General features: G+C 49.0%; 1 protein-coding gene across 2 annotated transcripts in view; it reads left to right on the top strand.

Annotated features, from left to right (window-relative positions):
* Positions 1 to 19,224, top strand: part of SREBF2 (sterol regulatory element binding transcription factor 2) — a 58,370-nt gene that overhangs the window by 25,252 nt on the left and 13,894 nt on the right. For both annotated transcript variants that reach the window (XM_070371498.1, XM_070371499.1), the window contains exons 3-11: positions 420 to 601; positions 1,642 to 1,788; positions 3,189 to 3,410; positions 4,399 to 4,513; positions 4,695 to 4,876; positions 10,136 to 10,328; positions 10,939 to 11,120; positions 11,957 to 12,233; positions 14,964 to 15,133. In XM_070371498.1, the coding sequence (XP_070227599.1) occupies positions 420 to 601; positions 1,642 to 1,788; positions 3,189 to 3,410; positions 4,399 to 4,513; positions 4,695 to 4,876; positions 10,136 to 10,328; positions 10,939 to 11,120; positions 11,957 to 12,233; positions 14,964 to 15,133 (1,670 nt within the window). The remainder of the gene's footprint in view (positions 1 to 419; positions 602 to 1,641; positions 1,789 to 3,188; positions 3,411 to 4,398; positions 4,514 to 4,694; positions 4,877 to 10,135; positions 10,329 to 10,938; positions 11,121 to 11,956; positions 12,234 to 14,963; positions 15,134 to 19,224) is intronic.

Here is a 19,224-nt window from a genome sequence, read left to right as displayed (position 1 = left end):
TCTGCCAGCTCTTCAGTGGGCTTCAGGGGTTTCGGGGCTGGGGAAAGGCGACAGAGCAAAAAGCCAAAACAGTCATCCCAAGTACACTTTCCATTCGTTTCCTGGGAGCCAATGAAGCCCCAGGAGTTGGTTCTAACATTTGTTAATTCCCTCACTGGGGGCAGCCATTTGCTGTTTAGCTCCCCTCACCTCCACTCCAGCACCTTGAGTAATGAAATAGCTTCTACTCGTTCACTCGGAAATTGAGGCAGCCCTCACAGGATCTTCTTGTCCACTTGACCACCTTGTGGACGGCTCTCCACATCCTCTCCAGAAGCAGGCAGGGAGCTGGGGTCCTTCCGAGGCACTCGGTTACAACGCAGCTCCCGTGACAAGATGCACTCCTCGCCCGTGTGACTTTCTCCTCCTCTCCTCCCAAGTCCTTCAGCCTCAGGTCCAGAGCCTCGTGACCTCCTCCCAGGTGCAGCCGGTCGCCATCCAGCAGCAGGTGCAGACTGTGCAGGCCCCGCGGGTGCTGACGCAGACGGCCAGTGGCACGCTGCAGACCCTGGCCCCGGCCACGGTGCAGACGGTGGCCGCACCCCAGGTGCAGCAGGTCCCGGTAGGTGGCTGGTGGGAGTTTCAGGAGGCCTTGGTAGGGGCTCTCGGCCAGTCTGTGATGGAGGATGGGGTCTACATACCAAGCAGGCCAGCAGGGTGTGAGGGAGCCACGGGTGGGGGCAGGTTGGGGCCACTGGACCTCACGAAGCACCAGTGAGACCCCGTAGAGATGACGTCTGTAGGTGGACACTGGCACTCATATAAACTCAGTAAATGCTGGTGTATTAACTTATTTGCACTTGTAATGGGTATAAAACTGAAAACAGATGTGCTAAAATGTCTTTAAGACATGCATCACAGTGGACTATATTTCTAACTAATGAAATAATTTATCTTAAAAAATCCAGGTTTACCATATTTGCTTCTCAGCCATATACCTGGCATTCCGCAGTTTGTCCATAATCAGATCTCTCTCCCCTCCACAGTCCCTCTGCGCCACGGCTTCTCCGCACTAGCTAGGCTCCTGGCACTGCTCACATTGAAGCCTTTCAATCTTCCATCCCAAGACCCTCTTTGTTTTTGTTGGTTAGTTGCTGAGTTGTAGCCGATTCTTGCGACCCCATGGACCGTGGCCTGCCAGCCTTCTCTGTCCATGGGATTTCCCAGGCAAGAATACTGGAATGGGTTGCCATTTCTTTCTCAGGGGGATCTTCCTGACCCAAGGATCTAGCCACGTCTTCTGCTTGGCAAGCAGATCCTTTACCACTGAGCCACTCCAGAAGCGAAGCCCCAGACCCTCTTTAGCTGTGCTGTTTCTCCCCCTCAACCCAGTAGTCAAGCTACATTCTCAGTTTTATGAAAATTTTATCATTCTTTTCTGGAGGGTCTTTGCAGCAAGAAGTAACACAAAACAGAAAAATAGCACGGCCAGGACTTCCTTGGTGGTCCAATGGTTAGGACTTTACACGTCCACTGCAAGGGGTATGGGTTCCATCCCTGGTCTGAGAACTTAAGGTCTCATATGCTGGATGGTGCAGCCAAAAGAGGGAAAAAAGAAATACAGTGCTAGCTTCCTTTTCCTTTTCTTCCTTTTCCATGCAGGTCCTGGTACAGCCTCAGATCATCAAGACAGACTCCCTTGTCCTGACCACACTGAAGACAGATGGCAGCCCCGTGATGGCCGCGGTCCAGAACCCCGCCCTCACTGCCCTCACCACCCCCATCCAGACAGCCGCCCTGCAAGTTCCGGTAAGAGCTGTGCCCCCTCTTTCTTGGGCGTATTAGGCCTCAGAGATGTTAACAAAGCCTCCAGACCCTGAATAGATGCAGAAACTCTATGAAATGTGTCAGTCAAATTGCAAAATCGTCCCTTTTTAGTTTTTTTTTTTCTCCTTGAGAAGTACCAGCACCTAGTGTTATGTGGGAGTCCTAGGGTTTATGAGGAGCAAGGGAGGGACCGCAGAGGAGCTGCAGGTCCACACAGGACCATCTGCCTCTTAGGTCCTGCGGATGGGGGTTTAGCTTCTGAAGAACCCTAGGCAGGGAAGGGCTTCAAGGTGGGTCGTGCAAGGTCCCTTACTTAAGGTGTAGTGTCTTGGTCACTGTCCACATCTTGTGGCCGGAGAGTCTGACAGAAAAAAGTAATCAGAAGTCAAAAGTAAGCATTATTCATAAAAGCCAAAAACCAGAATCAACCCAGCTATCCATCCAAAAAGAACTATCGATACATACAGCTACATGGCTGGCCTTCAGAAATAGTATGCTGAGCAAAAGTTGCTGATCACAAAGAATTCATGCTGATGTTTCCAGTGTATGAAGTTTAAGAAGACAGTGATTGAAGTCAGAGCAGTGATTACGAAGATGGGGAAGGGGCGTGTGGGATCTTTCTTGGGAAATAGAAAGGGTCTCTGTCTTCATCAGGGTTACGTTGGTTACACACACTGTATTACGTACATCACAATTCCATTAAGTTGTACAGTTGAAATGTGTACTTTTGACTGTGTGAATTATTTCTTGATGACTCATGCATTTGAGAAGCGTTTTATCTGCTCATTGGTCATTTGGATATTGAGGCCATTTGTTGAAGAAAATAAAACTAAAATCAGTGAAAATAGAAACAAAGAGAAGGAAAAGCAGATCTGAGGGGAAAACAGGGGGATGCCTCCATAGTTGGTGTATTTATTTAATAAAATGGCTCTGATTGTCACTTCTGCCTTTGAGGTTTTTGATGGTCAAATTGTATAAGGAAATCCAATAAGTTCATTCTCCGTCACGCGGGAGGAAAACGTGCATCACACACAGGAGGGAGTTTTGTGGTTGGTGCGGCATTGTACACGAGCTCAGAGGCGGCTGACGGGTTGACAGCAAAGCAGAAACTAGACATTTTCTGGCATCCTTACACCAAAGGTTGGCATTGATCCACACTAATGCTGTTGTGGCACAGACTAACCAGCAGTGAGTCTGAAAGGGCACAGTGCCCAAGATACCATGGCTCCCAGGGCTTCCAGACTTGATTATCCCAAGCAAGGCGTCAGACCACACAAAGCATTTTCAGGTGATGCTACGTGGCCAGGGCCAGTGGGTTCATGTCCTGAGGTTGCTTTCCTCACGCTAACCAGACGATCATTCTGCCCTTGTGTCTGTTCTAGACCCTGGTGGGCAGCAATGGGACCATTCTGACCACGATGCCTGTGATGATGGGACAAGAGAAGGTGCCCATTAAGCAGGTCCCCGGGGGAGTCAAGCAGCTTGAGCCTCCCAAGGAAGGAGAAAGGCGGACGACACACAACATCATTGAGAAGCGGTATCGCTCCTCCATCAACGACAAAATCATTGAGTTGAAGGACCTGGTCATGGGGACTGATGCCAAGGTGGGTGCCAAGCAGAATTTTGTCTCATGCCTCGTCATCTCCCCTCTGTCTGTCTTTGCTCTGGGAATTTAGGGAAGACCCAGGCCCAAGTGAGTGAATGCAGGAATAGTTAAAGGTGCTTCTTATTAAAGCATCTTGGTGTTTTGAAATTCTGTAAAGTGTTAGCTGTTGGGAGTTGTCAGGCAGTAGTTTGCCTGGACCTTTGATTCTGCTCTGCAGTGGTGGCCACTCACTGCCCCTGACAACCACCGTTTCCCAGGCTCCTGCTGCTCACTGATGGCCAAGTACAGGACCATGTGCACCTCTTAGTCAACCAATGGCATTTTTGGCAAATGTTTAATCATATTCAGGGATGGCTAGCGATATTTTAACCTTTTAGGGAGGAAATAAAATGTAGATTGGGTCTTTGACCAAGAACAAATAAGAAATTTATTTTTCATGTATTTCTGGTGTTTCAATTAACGTATCTTTTGGCTTTGGCATGTAGATTTTTAAATCCATTATCTGTTTATCTTTACCTCTATTTTCAAAGAAAATACAATTTTCTTGGTAGCTCTCAAATCTGAAAGGTACTGATACACCTTTATTTAAGATAACCAACCAACAGTGCTCTGGTTTTTTGTTGCTTATTTTCCTTAAAGTTTGTTTTGGTGCTAGGGTTATTATAAGAAGTAGGAATAACAGCTCATATTTAGTGCTACTATGTGCCAGGCCAGAGGCTAAGCTCTTTGCATATATTATCTCTTTTAATCCTCATGGCAAGCCTATGACTCATATATTGTCATTATCCCTATTTCACAGAGAAGGAAAAGTGAGGTTCAGAGATGCTGAGTAACTTGTCCTGGGTTACACAGCTAGTTAGTGGAAGACTCAGGACCTGAACCCCACAAGGACCTCCCGCTCCAGAACCTGAGCTCTGGGCCTCAGCTGCCCTCACTGTGCAGGCTGGTCTGATGCCGCTGTGTTTCTCACCCGTCTTCCTTCCCAGATGCACAAGTCTGGCGTTCTGAGGAAGGCCATCGACTACATCAAATACTTGCAGCAGGTCAATCATAAACTGCGCCAGGAGAACATGGTGCTGAAGCTGGCCAATCAGAAGAGCAGTGAGTGTGCTTGTTATAGGAGGGGTCCTATGCTGGGCACTGGGGCGGGCCCATGGGCACGTGTGCGAGACGCCACCACGGGCGAAGCCGCAGCAGGGGCTGTGCGTCCCTCCTAGCCCTGCCCTGGCGCAGGCCGAGTGTTATAAAACCGACCGTTTGCCAGGTAGGGTTTTCTTTACAGAACTCCTGAAGGGCATCGACCTGGGCAGCCTGGTGGACAATGACGTGGACTTGAAGATCGATGACTTTAATCAGAATGTCCTTCTGATGTCGCCTCCGGCCTCCGACTCAGGGTCCCAGGCCGGCTTCTCCCCCTACTCCATCGACTCAGAGCCAGGAAGCCCTCTATTGGATGATGCAAAGGTAATGAGCTTTTGAAATCCCTAACCCTGGGAATCTCTCCCATCTTCCATAAGTTAATAGTGAGGAGATTGCAGACAGAGGTCCAGGCCAGGTGTTCAGAGGCCTCAAGCTGGAGAGGAGCAAGAATTCTGTGAAATCAGGCACATACTGAAAACTAAAGAAAAAGAAGACTGACTCTATGTGGGGAGACAGCCCCTGGTTTTATTGGTCTTTGTTGAAAGGGCCCATCAGAGAGAAATAAGGGCCAAATCCAGAACGGGGACACACAGCAGCTGTCAGGCAGAGCTAGGAATTGCTGGAGGCTCCTCATTGCTTTCCTCGCCTGTAATGAGCCTGGCAAGACTGCTTTGTGAGGTTGTTCAGTTGGGTTAGGATGAAGCTGCCTCTGGGTCCTCTTCGGGAAATGTTTACAATTTGCAGTCTTAACAGATAACATTCCTACCAAGGGCCTTTAATTGTGGAAGAAAGCCCATGGCAATTGTTTAATGGAGTTAGAAGAGACTCAAGCCTAATGATTTTCCTAGGACCGTGTGGAGACCACTGGGGTTTGTGCTGTATTTTGACACTGGCAGTTTCTGGCTTCAAAAGCACAAGTTTCCTTCTACCATAAGTTGTTGATCAGACTATTTATTGTAGCATCTGCTTAATTTTATTAAGGAAGCTCTATTTTTGAAATATTTTATAAGTGTGATTCTGTTTGGAAACACAAGTCCATATGACATATACCTTGAATTGGATAAGTGTCTGAATCATCAGAAGAAATTTTCAAGTGGCTTAAAAATGTTGAAAAGGAATGACATGTATGTACACACCAGGAGTCAGGGGAGAGCCGACTCCAGTCTGGTTCCCCAGGCCGGCAGAACCTCTGCCTCCAGTTCTTCTGTAAAATGGGGAGAAAACAATGTTATGGGTTTAGAATAGGTAAGCTTCTGAAAATAGGTTCATACTAAAGTATGGTGTTTAATCAACTTGGAGGTATAATTTAAATATGATAAAATACACCTATTTTACTGTATTGTACAATAAGTGTTTTAATAAACATGTACACTTACATCACTCACAATAATCATGATACAGAGGAAAGAACTGGAAGTATTTTTTCTAAGATCAGGTGGAAGACAGGAATGCCCAGAGGAATTCCCTGGTGGTCCAGTGGCTAGGACTCGACGCTTTCACTGCCAGTGGCCCAGGTTTGATCCCTGGTCGATGAACTAAGATACCATAAGCTGTACTGCATGGCCCCCCACCCGGCAAAAAAAAGACAAAGATGCCCACTCTTGCCACTTTATTCAACATAGAATTGGAAATCCTAAAAAAGAAGTTAAAAGGAATCCAAATTGAAAAGGAAGAAGTAAAACTGTCACTGTTTGCAGATGGCATGATACTATATATAGAAAATTCTAAAGATGCCACCAAAAATACTACTAGATTAATAAGTTTAGCAAGATTGCAGGATATAAAATTAATATACAGAAATTGGTTGCATTTCTGTACTAACAAAGTACCAGAAAGAGAAATTAAGAAAACTATCTTATTTGCAGTTGCATCGAAAAGAATAATGTTATCTAGGAATAAATCTGACTAAGTGGCTAAAAGACCTGTACTAAAAAAAAACTATAAGACACTGATGAAAGAAACCTCTAATGGTGATGGACACAGATGGAACAATATACCGTGCTTGTGGACTGCAAGAATTATACTGCTAAAATGATCATACTCCTCAAGACAGTCTACAGATTCAGTGCAATCCCTATGAAAATACCAATAACATTTTTCACAGAACTAGAAAAAAAAATCCTAAAATTTATATGGCAACACACAGGACCCCAAGTAGCCAAACAGTCCTGAGAAAGAACAGTCGAGCTGGAGGTAGCAGGTTCCCTGATCTCAGTAATCAGAACAGTGTGGTATTGGCACAAAACAGACACGTAGATCCAGGAACAGAATCCAAAGCCCAGAAATACACCTACTTATGTGGTCAGTCAGCCTGTGACAAAGGAGGCGAGAATACACAAAGCGGGGAAGTGACGGCTTCGTCAGTAAATGCTGCTGGGAAAACGGGACAGCTCCATGCAAGAGAATCAAATGTACTACTTTCTCACACCATCTACAAAAGTAAACTCAAAACAGATTAAGGACTTAAATGTAAGACCTGAAACCATAAAACTCCCAGAAGAAAACAGGCAGTATGCTCTTTGTTACCTGTCTCAGCAATATTTTTTTGAGTATGTCTCCTCAGGCAAGGGAAACAAAAGCAAAAATAAATGGGACTATAGCAAACTGAAAAGCTTTTGCAGCAAAAGAAACTATCAGCAAAATAAAAGGGCCACCTACTTGAATGGAAGATGGTATTTGTCTGACAAGGGGTTAATATCCAAAATATGCAAAGAACTTGGAGGATTCAACATCGGAAGAATAAACAATTTAAGAATGGACCTAGGATACACACATTTTTCCAGAGAAGACATACAAATGGCCAACAGGCACATGAAAAGGTTCAACATCAGTAATCATCAGGGACATGCAAATCAGAACCATGGTGAGATACCACCTCACACCTCTCAGAGTGGCTATTATCAAAAAGACAACAAATAACAAGTGTTGGCGAGAATGTGGAGAAGAGAACCCTAGTGCACTGTTGGTGGGAATGTAAACTGGTGCAGCCATTATGGAAAGCTTCACTGGTGGCTCAGACAGTGAAGATTCTGCCCGCAGTGTGGGAGACCTGGGTTCATCCCCTGGAAAAGGAACTGGCAGCCCACTCCAGTGTTCTTGCCTGGAGAATCCCATGGACAGAGGAGCCTGGTGGGCTATAGTCCGTGGGGCCAAAAAGAGTCCAACACGACTGAGTGAGTAGCACACACACTATGGAAAGCAGTATGGAGGGAGGTTGCTAAAAAAAAGGTAAAGTAGAACTGCCACCCAATTCAGCAGTTCCCCTTTGGTATTTTCTGAAGAAAACAGAAATACCAATTTGAAAAGATATATGTACCCTTGTGTTTATTGCAGCCTTATTCACAGTAGTCAAGGTATGGAAGCCACCTAAGTGCCTATAAATAGATGAATGGGTAAAGAAGATGTGGTATATATGCAATGAAATATTAGCCATTAAAAATAATGAAATCTTACCATTTGCAACACTGTGGATGGACCTAGAGGGTATTATACTAAAGTGAAATTAGTCAGAAAATGACAAGTGTTGGCAAGGATGTGGAGAAAAGGGAACCCTCACCCAGCTGTCGTGGGAATGTCAGTTGGTGCAGCCACTATGGAAAGTAGTATGGAGGTTCCTCAAAAAGTTTAAAGACAGCACCATCCAGTTCAGCACTTCCACTTCTGGCTATTTTTCTGATGGAAAAAAGCCATAAAAAAGAATGAAATTTTGTGACAACCTGTATGATCCTAGAGGCTATTATGCTAAGTGAAATGAGTCAGACAGAGAAAGCTAACCACACATAATTTCACTTATCAGTTCAGTTCAGTCACTCAGTCGTGTCCGACTCTTTGCAACCCCGTGAATTGCAGCACCCCAGGCCTCCCTGTCCCATATCCATCAAGTCGGTGATGCCAGCCAGCCATCTCATCCTCTCTCGTCCCCTTCTTCTCCTGCCCCTAATCTTTCCCAGCATTAGGGTCTTTTCCAATGAGTCAACTCTTCGCATGAGGTGGCCAAAGCATTGGAGTTTCAGCTTCAACATCAGTCCTTCCAATGAACACCCAGGACTGATCTCCTTTAGGATGGACTGGTTGGATCTCCTTGCAGTCCAAGGGACTCTCAAGAGTCTTCTCCAACACCACAGTTCAAAAGCATCAATTCTTCTGTGCTCAGCTTTCTTCACTGTCCAACTCTCACAACCATACATGACCACTGGAAAAACCATAGCCTTGACTAGACGGACCTTTGTTGGCAAAGTAATGTCTCTGCTTTTGAATATGCTATCTAGGTTGGTCATAACTTTCCGTCCAAGGAGTAAGCGTCTTTTAATTTCATGGCTGCAGTCACCATCTGCAGTGATTTTGGAGCCCCCCAAAACAAAGTCTGACACTGTTTCCACTGTTTCCCCATCTATTTCCCATGAAGTGATGGGACCGGATGCCATGATCTTAGTTTTCTGAATGTTGAGCTTTCAGCCAACTTTTTCACTCTCCTCTTTCACTTTCATCAAGAGGCTTTTTAGTTCCTCTTCACTTTGTGCCATAAGGGTGGTGTCGTCTGCATATCTGAAGTTATCGATATTTTTCCCAGCAATTTTGATTCCAGCTTGTGCTTCTTCCAGCCCAGTGTTTCTCATGATGTACTCTGCATATAAGTTAAATAAGCAGGGTGACAATATACAGCCTTGACGTACTCCTTTCCCAATTTGGAACCAGTCTGTTGTTCCATGTCCAGTTCTAAGTGTTGCTTCCTGACCTGCATACAGGTTTCTCAAGAGACAGGTCAGATGATCTGGTATTCTCATCTCTTTAAGAATTTCACTTATATTTGGAATCTTTAAAAAAAAAAGTACAAAACAGAAGCAGATGCTTAGATAAAGATAACAAATGGGTAATTGCCAGAGGGGAGAGGTTGGGGAGGGTGAGTGAAATAGGAGGGGAAGACTTAGAGATACAGACTTCCAGATAAAAAAATAAATGAGTCAGAGGGAAGAGCTTTACAATATTGGAAAAATAGTAATGTTGTGATAATTTTGTCTGGTGACAGATGGCAGCTAGATTTATTGTAGAGATAGTGTCATGTATGAAAATAATCCAGGCGCTGTGTTGTGTACCTGGAGCCAACATAGTGTTTGTAGGTCAATTATACTTTAATTAAAAAATAATAATAATTGAATAAATCCTTTCTAGTTTTTTAAAAAAATGATACAGAACATATTTATCTCCCGTGAACGTATACTTTTGCAGGAAGTTCACCCATACCTCTCCAGGCTCAGACTTAACTTCTGATTTTGCCTTCAGTCGCTTTAGATCAGCTTGCCTGTTGTGGAATTATGTGTCGGAGCACTGTGGTAACAGCAGGGCCCCTCTCCCTCCGGTCTTTAGACCATGTTCTTCTCCCAGGTGGCAAGGGAGCGAGGGCCCCCATGTCTGAGCAGCAGTGGGAGAGGCGTGAACCTCTTAGTTCCCTCCTGAGTTTATTCCCATCCACCTTCATGGTCTTGAATTTAAATCTCAGAGTCCTGATTCTGATATATAAAAAGTAAAATGCTATAAGAACTCGCTGAAGTCTTCCTTCTCACCTCGTGGCCCCCTGTTTCGAAGGTCAAAGATGAGCCGGACTCTCCTCCGGTGGCGCTGGGCATGGTGGACCGCTCCCGCATCCTGCTGTGTGTCCTCACCTTCCTCTGCCTCTCCTTTAACCCCCTGACCACTCTGCTGCAGTGGGGGGGGGCCCACGACGCAGACCAGCACCCACACTCAGGCCCCGGCCGCAGCATGCTGTCGCTCGAGTCAGGTAGGTGGAGGGCGCCTCGGGCCATCTGGGCACGAGTGGGCTGCTATGGCAGGAGAAGGTCCTGCCCACAACCCACTTGGTTTGTCATCAGGTCCCAAAGGGCTTTCGCAGTGGGCCCCATCTGCTTGCTTCTGATAGTGACCAGCATCAGTTGCATGTACAAGTCACAGGGCAAACCTAAGTTCAGTCAGAAATAGCGAAACAAATCAGGACCCTGCTTGGCTGTAGTTGGGGGTTTGCGGGTATGCCTGTTTGGAGGAGGATGTGGTCTTACTGCCTGAGTTGTCAAACCAGCTGCGAGCCCTGCCTTGGCCAACAAAGATTTGTGTGGCATTCTGCCCCATGGTGACAAGGGCTCCAGGGCTCTTATTGAGGCTGTGGAATTGTCCCAGATTTTCTACAGTGTGGATTAATTGCATGTATTTATTCGTGACCTAAGCACTTAGACATTGTTACTAAATGAAGCAATCACATTTGTTTCAAACATGATGGAGGAGGCTGCTTCCTTTAACCTGAGGGGTGGATCAGGTGCCCTGCAGCACCCCCAGGGCTGCCCAGGGTGGGTGGGTGGGCCCTTCCTCACGGGCTCAGCTGAGACGCTTCTCCGTAGGCTCCAGGGGCTGGCTCGACTGGATGATGCCAACGCTCCTCCTGTGGCTGGTGAATGGCATGATCGTGCTGAGCGTCTTTGTGAAGCTGCTGGTTCACGGGGAGCCGGTAATCCGGCCACACTCGCGCTCTTCAGTCACCTTCTGGAGGCACCGGAAGCAGGCAGACCTGGACCTCGCCCGGGTGAGTCTGCGCACGGGCTCAGAGACCATCATGCTCAGAGCGTAGGCATCCTCTGTCCCTCTTCTTCAGGGTCCTCTCTTCTTAAAGGTACAGGAAGGAAGGTTTGGGTGTCATACGCATTGCATGATGGGAAGGGAGAAGAGCATTAACCCTAGTTTCCCAAGTGTGGCCTCCAGGAATGAGAAAAACACAGACAGGGTCTTCAGTACAGGGCAGTAGACTGTCCACTAGGTCCTCTCAGGTTGGCAGAGACCTGTTCAGATCCTCGGTCAGAGTAGTTCCACTGCAAATTTGTCTAAAACTGTGGTTCTCAAACTTCAGGGTCATAAGGACCACCCTGAGGGCCCATGCCCATCCCAGAGATTCTGAGTCCGTAGAGGGGAAGGGGTGGGATGGAAAACCAGGAATTCACATTTCTAACAAGATCCCAGGGGCTGATGATGCTCCTGGTCTCTGGGAACCACATTTTAAGAACCTACAAGCCTAAAAGATCACATGGTTCATCGTCTCGATCCATGTTATCATCTTATGTGTGAAAGGTACCATGGGAAATTCTGGATAGAATATTTGCTTAAAGATAGAACGTGGTACAATCCCAGTTTAGCAAAAAGGCTGGGAGGAAGTATATCAGAATGGCAGCAGTCATTCTAGGGGATAAGATTCCAGGTGATTTCTTTGTACTTTTCTGTAGCTTTCTGAGTTTTCCCAGATTTTTCTTCACTAAGCATGCATTACTCTGATAACCTGGAGTATTGAAGAGAAAGAGTTTTCACTAAACCAAAACTAAAAGGCTGCCCCAAAGCCGGCGAATGTTACACCTTCTCGCTTCCCGCCAGGGGGACTTTGCGGCTGCTGCGGCCAACCTGCAGACCTGCCTGTCGGTGCTGGGCCGGGCCCTGCCCACCTCCCGCCTGGACCTGGCCTGCAGCCTCTCCTGGAACGTGATCCGCTACAGCCTGCAGAAGCTGCGCCTGGTGCGCTGGCTGCTCAAGAAGGTCTTCCAGCACCGGCGGGCTGCCCCAGCCACTGCTGCGGGCTTTGAGGAGGAAGCGAAGACCAGCGCCCGGGATGCAGCCCTGGCCTACCACAGGCTGCACCAGCTGCACATCACAGGTGAGGGCTGGCCACCGCAGCCCGGCCTGCCTCCCAGTGCCCCACAGCGTCACCCCGCCCAGCCTCAGTTTGCCAGTTTTCTGCCCCAGATGAACGAAGTCCCCTTTACAATGCTCGTCGAGGATGGTTAGACCAACCCTCCACCCACGGCTGTGAAGATTGCCGTTCATCATTACGTGTGCTTAGTCGCTCAGTCGTGTCAGACTCTTAGCGACCCCATGGACTGTAGCCCACCAGGCTCCTCTATCCATGGAATTCTCCAGGCAAGAACACTGGAGTGGGTTGCCATGCCCTCCTCCAGAGAATCTTTCTGACCCTGGGATCGAACCCAGATCTCCAGCGTGCAGGCAGATTTTTTTAACCATCTGAGCCACCGGGGAAGTCTTTCATCATTATAAGACACGTGTTTTTTTCACTTTAACATCTCTGCACCAGGCTGTGTCCTCTACACATTGAGTGTCATGGTTGAGTTGGCAGTGCTTTTTCTGTGGTGGTGCTTAAGTTAATGGAGAAACTTAAAATTGATGGCGTCTTAGAATCAGTGAAACATGATCCTTTATTTCATTCCACAAAGTCCTGCTCTAATAGAGAAGCAGATTGGTCAGCAGGTGAATTACAGTTCAGTGTGGTTTAGGGGTCACAGAAGAGTTGGGTTTCAGCTGGGAGGGAGGGGTCCATGTCGGGTAGGGCCCTGAAAGGCTTTGTGTCAAGTCTCGGCTTTGCGTGCAAGGAGGCGTTTGAGTTCACTGGCTCTGCTGAAGGGATGTGCCTTCCAGGCTGAGGGACGTGTTCCCAAGGAGGAGCCCCCCCACCCGGTGGTGTCCCCAGGTGGGCTGTGTGAGGGGAGGGTGACAGGAGCCAGCACAGTGGGGGCGATGACGTCATCAGGCCTGTGCTCTGAAGCCAAGAAGATTCACTCCGATGGAGAGGCTGCCTTTAGGAGGCCCTGCGGGAGCGGGTGCAGATGCCGAGAAGACAGACAGACAGGAAGGAGCAGGTGGTTGACAGGCCTTGGGGACTCATTGCATGGGAAGGGTAAGGAAAATTGGGTTAGGGGCTTCCCTGGTTTCTTGCTTGAGAGTCGGGGTGAATCGTGTTGCCATCAACAAAGGTGGGGAGAACAGGAGACACGCAGCTTTCTAGGGAGGAGGTGAGACATCCAGCTTGGGACCCTTGCCCATGAGACACTGAGGAGGGCTATTCAGTGGTGGGGGCCGGGCTGGATCTGTTGTCCACGGAATGGAGCTGGGTCTCTAGTCTGCAGGTGAGGATAAAAGCCATGGGCGCTGATGAGAGGGCTTGTGATGAAAGGGCCCCTCCAGGGCATGTGGGAGGAGACTTGCACGGAAAGGATGGGGCAGGGACAGGGAACGGGGCAGAGGCTGACCTGAGAGGTGGCCAGGCAGGAGAGGCTGAGAGGCTTGGTGTGTGGGGAGGAGAGGATTCAAGAAGGGAGGTTGCTGCTGGGATGTGGATAAGGCGAGGGCAGAGAGCAGCCGTGGGCACAGCGACGGGAGGCAGCCTGATGGCTGGGGGAGCTTCGCCTGGGAGTGGGGCGCTCCCAGGCCAGGGGGATGGAGATGAGACTCTAGGGCAGCTGTGGGGCTGGAACACCTGCGGCCTTGTAGAGCTCTCGCAGCAGGGCCTCATGTGCAGACCTTCCCTGCTTCCCCATCCATCCTGACCCCCTGGGGATGGAACAGGCTCCATCCAGGTCTCTGATCCGGAAGCTGCATCTGTTCGGGAGAGTTCCAGCTGAGATGGTTCACACTGCTCATCCCCCACACTCACCCAGCGCTCGGTGGGCCTGGCCCTGAGCAGGGCCCCGAGAGGACAGTGACCAAGAGATGACATGGTCCCCACACTGCCCTCCGCCTGCCTTCCCCGCAAAGGAGAAAGCCAAGTTGGTGGTGCCTCCTAGGAAGACCAATATGTAAAGGTCTGCCGAATGAAGTCTGGGGCCTGATATGAGACTAGAGAGGCCGGGTGGGGTCAGGCCTGGCTGGCCACGCCCCCAGGGACAACCTGCTCCCCCCGCCCCAGAAAAAAAACAAGGCAACTGCTTGTGCTGACCACCTCCCCTCACTGTAGTGAAGACCAAGGCAGGTGGCAGTGTGAGAGCCTCGGAGCCTTTGACGTGCCTTGGGGTCTGGTCCCCGAAGAGCCGTGTGGCCCTCATGGGAGGGTGCGGTAAGCCTCTCCTGGCCGTCCACCTCCCCGCCAAGATGTGTCCGGCCGTCACGGCTCAGTTTTGTGTAACTTCCTTCCTTCAAAAGTGTGTGTGCTTATAGACTGTGGGGTCTTGTTAAAGCAAGATAAATTCAGATCAGTTTTTATTTTTTTTAACCTTTCTTGCACCATTTGGAAACACGGGACTGTATTAGCAGAACACTGCCATGCTGTTGACACTGTTTGGGAAAATGCTGCAGCTCACCCCCTGAGTCCTGTCCACTGACCTGCAGTCCTGACCACTTCCGTTACCCAGGGCTGGGGCCGCAGGCCAGGCTTTGGACCTGTGCTTTCTCTTGTCCTCAACTACCTGTGAGGTAGAAAGGAGCACAGAGCTACTGGGTCACAGGGCTGGCGCCCTCTCCAGGGCTGTCTGATCACAGAGTCCATCACCTTCCCCGCCATGGTTCTGCTCTTGCTCTGCTGGTGCTGGAGGAGGCAGGAGAAGGCGTGGGTTGAGGGCCTCTGTTAACATTCATCATCCCGTTTCTGCTGCCGTAGGCAAGCTTCCCGTGGGATCCGCCTGTTCCGACGTACACATGGCCTTGTGCGCAGTGAACCTGGCTGAATGTGCCGAGGAGAAGATCCCTCCCAGCACGCTGGTGGAGATCCACCTGACTGCCGCCATGGGGCTCAAGACCAGGTGTGGAGGCAAGCTGGGCTTCCTGGCGGTGAGTGTCCTTCACTTCCCTCCCCTGGACCTTCTCAGAGCGCCCTTCCCAGCCAAGTGAGTGAGTGAAAGTTGCTCAGTTCAGTTCAGTTCAGTCGCTCAGTCATGTCCGACTCTTTTCGACCCCATGAATCGCAGCACGCCAGGCCTCCCTGTCCATCACCAACTCCCGGAGTTCACTCAGACTCAAGTCCATCGAGTCAGTGATGCCTTCCAGCCATCTCATCCTCTGTCGTCTCCTTCTCCTGCCCTCAATCCCTCCCAGCATCAGAGTCTTTTCCAACGAGTCAATTCTTCGCATGAGGTGGCCAAAGTACTAGAGTTTCAGCTTTAGCATCATTCCCTCCAAAGAAATCCCAGGGCTGATCTCCTTCAGAATGGACTGGTTGGATCTCCTTGCAGTCCAAGGGACTCTCAAGAGTCTTCTCCAACACCACAGTTCAAAAGCATCAATTCTTCGGCGCTCAGCCTTCTTCACAGTCCAACTCTCACATCCATACATGACCACAGGAAAAACCATAGCCTTGACTAGACGGACCTTTGTTGCTCAGGCGTGTCCAACTCTGCAACCCCACGGACTGTAACCCGCTAAGCTCCGCTGTCCATGGAATTCTTCAGGCAAGAATTCTGGAGTGGGTTGCCATTTTCTTCTCCAGGGATCTTCCTGACCCAGGGATTGATTCCGCATCTCGGAGAATTGCAGGTGGATTCTTTACTGTCTGAGCCACCAGGGAAGCCCTTCCCAGCCAGGACCCAAGATGTAAAAATTAGTGTGGGCGCTGCCCTCAGATGCTGACCACTTTGAGGGGTAGATGTCCACTCAGTGGGCCATTTCTTGGCAGTAAATAAAACAGACAAGAATTCCTCCCCCCAAGGCATTTTAAGCAGAACAAGGCATTTTAGTACCTTGAGGTATTGCTTCAGTGATAAGAGTGACCTTGTATTCGAGAGGCTAATGCGTGACTCTTCTGCTTAGAGTCTGCTGGCTGTGTCTCCTGGATCTATTATTAACTGAGAATGCCTTCTGTTTGGTACCTTGTGTTGATCACAGCTCTGTGGGTCTGGAAGTGGAAAACACTGTATGTCTTGTGAGGGGCTCGCGTCAGACTCCGGGTGGAGACCATGGTTTCCTCCAGTGTGCCTGGCACAGGGCCAGCCTTGGGAACTCACAGCTGGATAATTCACAGACCGTGTTGCCAACTCGTTCACAGCCTCTGCTGACCTCAGGCTTTCTCTTCTTCCAGCAGACACAGGCATGTCTTATTCAGTGTCAGCTTTGGGTTGGCTGCCTAGCTGTGTTCAGCATAGAATGATCTTATCCCCCCATCCGTGTCCATATCTCATTAATAGCACTGACGTACTGAGAATGAGCAGGAACGTGCCCCGTGCTGACACTGATGTGCTTGAAGTGTGTCACCATACTCTGGGTGACAGAAGGCACGGGAGAGGAAGACCACGTTTCCAAGACCCAAATAAGAGGTTCATTCAGCAAAGGTTACCGAGGCCAGGCACTCCTGGGGAGGACGTGCAGTGGCAAGCAGGACCTTCATCCTGTGGGGGTGGCTCACAGTCGGACAGGAACCCAGACCAGGCCCAGGCCTTGGAGGCAGCAGGGTGTGGTGGGGATGGCTGCCCGGAGAGCACGCTGGGCTCCCAACCCTGTCTTAGAGGAAGTCAAGGTGGACTCTGGGCTGGTAGCAGTCCTTGTGCCCTGGGCCAGCGTCATCACACTCGTCACTTCTCTGCACCCCCAGAAGTTTTCAAGGCATAATCAAAATACAACATACACACAGAAAAATGTGTCCATTTTAACTTAGCAACTTGATACATTTTCACACAGTGAACTTACCTGCTTAACAGCCACCCAGATCAAGAAGTTGTGTGTTCCCATCACCCCCAGAGGCCTCCTGCAGGCCTTCACCTGTGCTGCCCCCACAGAGGGGACCATTGTTCTGCATTCCATCACGACAGGTAAACCTCCCTGCTGTTTGTTGTTCCTAGAAGCTTTTTATTAAAGTACAATATGCCTGTAGAAAAGTATGCAAATTATAAATATACAGGTCAGCGACTTCCCAAAATGAACACACGCTTATAACCAACAGACAGATCAGAGTTTCAGTTCTGTACCCTCAGCAGACACAGGATAGTTTTGGGTTTTTAGCCCTTCCGGTGGTATCTCATGGTTTTCATTCGCAGCTCCCAGGTGGTTAAAGGTGTGAGCCCCTTTTCCTGGGCCATTTGGACGTAGCCTCCTTTGTGAACACCCTGTTCAAGTCTTCTACCTGTTTTTCATTTGTGACGTCTGTCTTTCTGTTGGTTCGAGGAGCTCTGCTCTGACCCTTGATGAGCCTTGCATGTGCCTCCTCCTCTAGCTTGCTTACCTGTTTTTCATTTGTGACGTCTGTCTTTCTGTTGGTTCGAGGAGCTCTGCCCTGACCCTTGATGAGCCTTGCATGTGCCTCCTCCTCTAGCTTGCTTACCTGTTTTTCATTTGTGACGTCTGTCTTTCTGTTGGTTCGAGGAGCTCTGCCCTGACCCTTGATGAGCCTTGCATGTGCCTCCTCCTCTAGCTTGCTTACCTGTTTTTCATTTGTGACGTCTGTCTTTCTGTTGGTTCGAGGAGCTCTGCCCTGACCCTTGATGAGCCTTGCATGTGCCTCCTCCTCTAGCTTGCTTACCTGTTTTTTTCATTTGTGACGTCTGTCTTTCTGTTGGTTGAGGAGCTCTGCCCTGACCCTTGATGAGCCTTGCATGTGCCTCCTCCTCTAGCTTGCTTACCTGTTTTTCATTTGTGACGTCTGTCTTTCTGTTGGTTCGAGGAGCTCTGCTCTGACCCTTGATGAACCTTGCATGTGCCTCCTCCTCTAGCTTGCTTACCTGTTTTTCATTTGTGAGACGTCTGTCTTTCTGTTGGTTCGAGGCTCTGCCCTGACCCTTGATGAGCCTTGCATGTGCCTCCTCCTCTAGCTTGCTTACCTGTTTTTCATTTGTGACGTCTGTCTTTCTGTTGGTTCGAGGAGCTCTGCCCTGACCCTTGATGAGCCTTGCATGTGCCTCCTCCTCTAGCTTGCTTACCTGTTTTTCATTTGTGACGTCTGTCTTTCTGTTGGTTGAGGAGCTCTGCCCTGACCCTTGATGAGCCTTGCATGTGCCCCCTCCTCTAGCTTGCTTACCTGTTTTTCATTTGTGACGTCTGTCTTTCTGTTGGTTGAGGAGCTCTGCTCTGACCCTTGATGAGCCTTGCATGTGCCTCCTCCTCTAGCTTGCTTACCTGTTTTTCATTTGTGACGCCTGTCTTTCTGTTGGTTCGAGGAGCTCTCTGCCCTGACCCTTGATGAGCCTTGCATGTGCCTCCTCCTCTAGCTTGCTTACCTGTTTTTCATTTGTGACGTCTGTCTTTCTGTTGGTTCGAGGAGCTCTGCCCTGACCCTTGATGAGCCTTGCATGTGCCTCCTCCTCTAGCTTGCTTACCTGTTTTTCATTTGTGACGTCTGTCTTTCTGTTGGTTCGAGGAGCTCTGCCCTGACCCTTGATGAGCCTTGCATGTGCCTCCTCCTCTAGCTTGCTTGTTCTCTCAGTGGTGTGGGTCAATACGCACAAGTTCTTAATGTTCATGAAATCTAGTCTGTTCTTTTCCTTAACAGATATATCATGTCCTGTTTAATATTCCTGACACTACCTCAGTGTCATGAAAATACTCTACTAGGTGTCTGATAGACCCATTATTTTTAAATGTCGCACATGGGTCCATAATCCACTTGGAACTGGTTCGTGTATGAGTTGGAGGCAGAGATGCCAGATCCACTTTCTTCTTCACATGTCTGTCTCCCTGTCTCAGAATCTGTTGTTAAAATGACTGTCCACTCCCTGCTGCACCCAATGGCCCCTTTTGCATAAATTGAATGTCTGCATGTGAGGACTCTGCTTCTGGACCCTCCGGTCAGTTCTGTTGTGCACCACCAATACCACATACCCCTGGCAACCATATATCTAATACGTCTTGATGTCTGGAAGAGTTGGTCCTCTGGCTCTAGTGACTAGTGTCTGCTGTTTACCTTCCCGTATACATTTTAGGATCATTTCCATCAGCCC

The sequence above is a fragment of the Bos mutus genome, chromosome 5 (assembly GCF_027580195.1).
Source record: "Bos mutus isolate GX-2022 chromosome 5, NWIPB_WYAK_1.1, whole genome shotgun sequence".
Taxonomy (NCBI): Eukaryota; Metazoa; Chordata; class Mammalia; order Artiodactyla; family Bovidae; genus Bos; species Bos mutus.
This window is presented reverse-complemented; position numbering and strand designations above follow the sequence as displayed.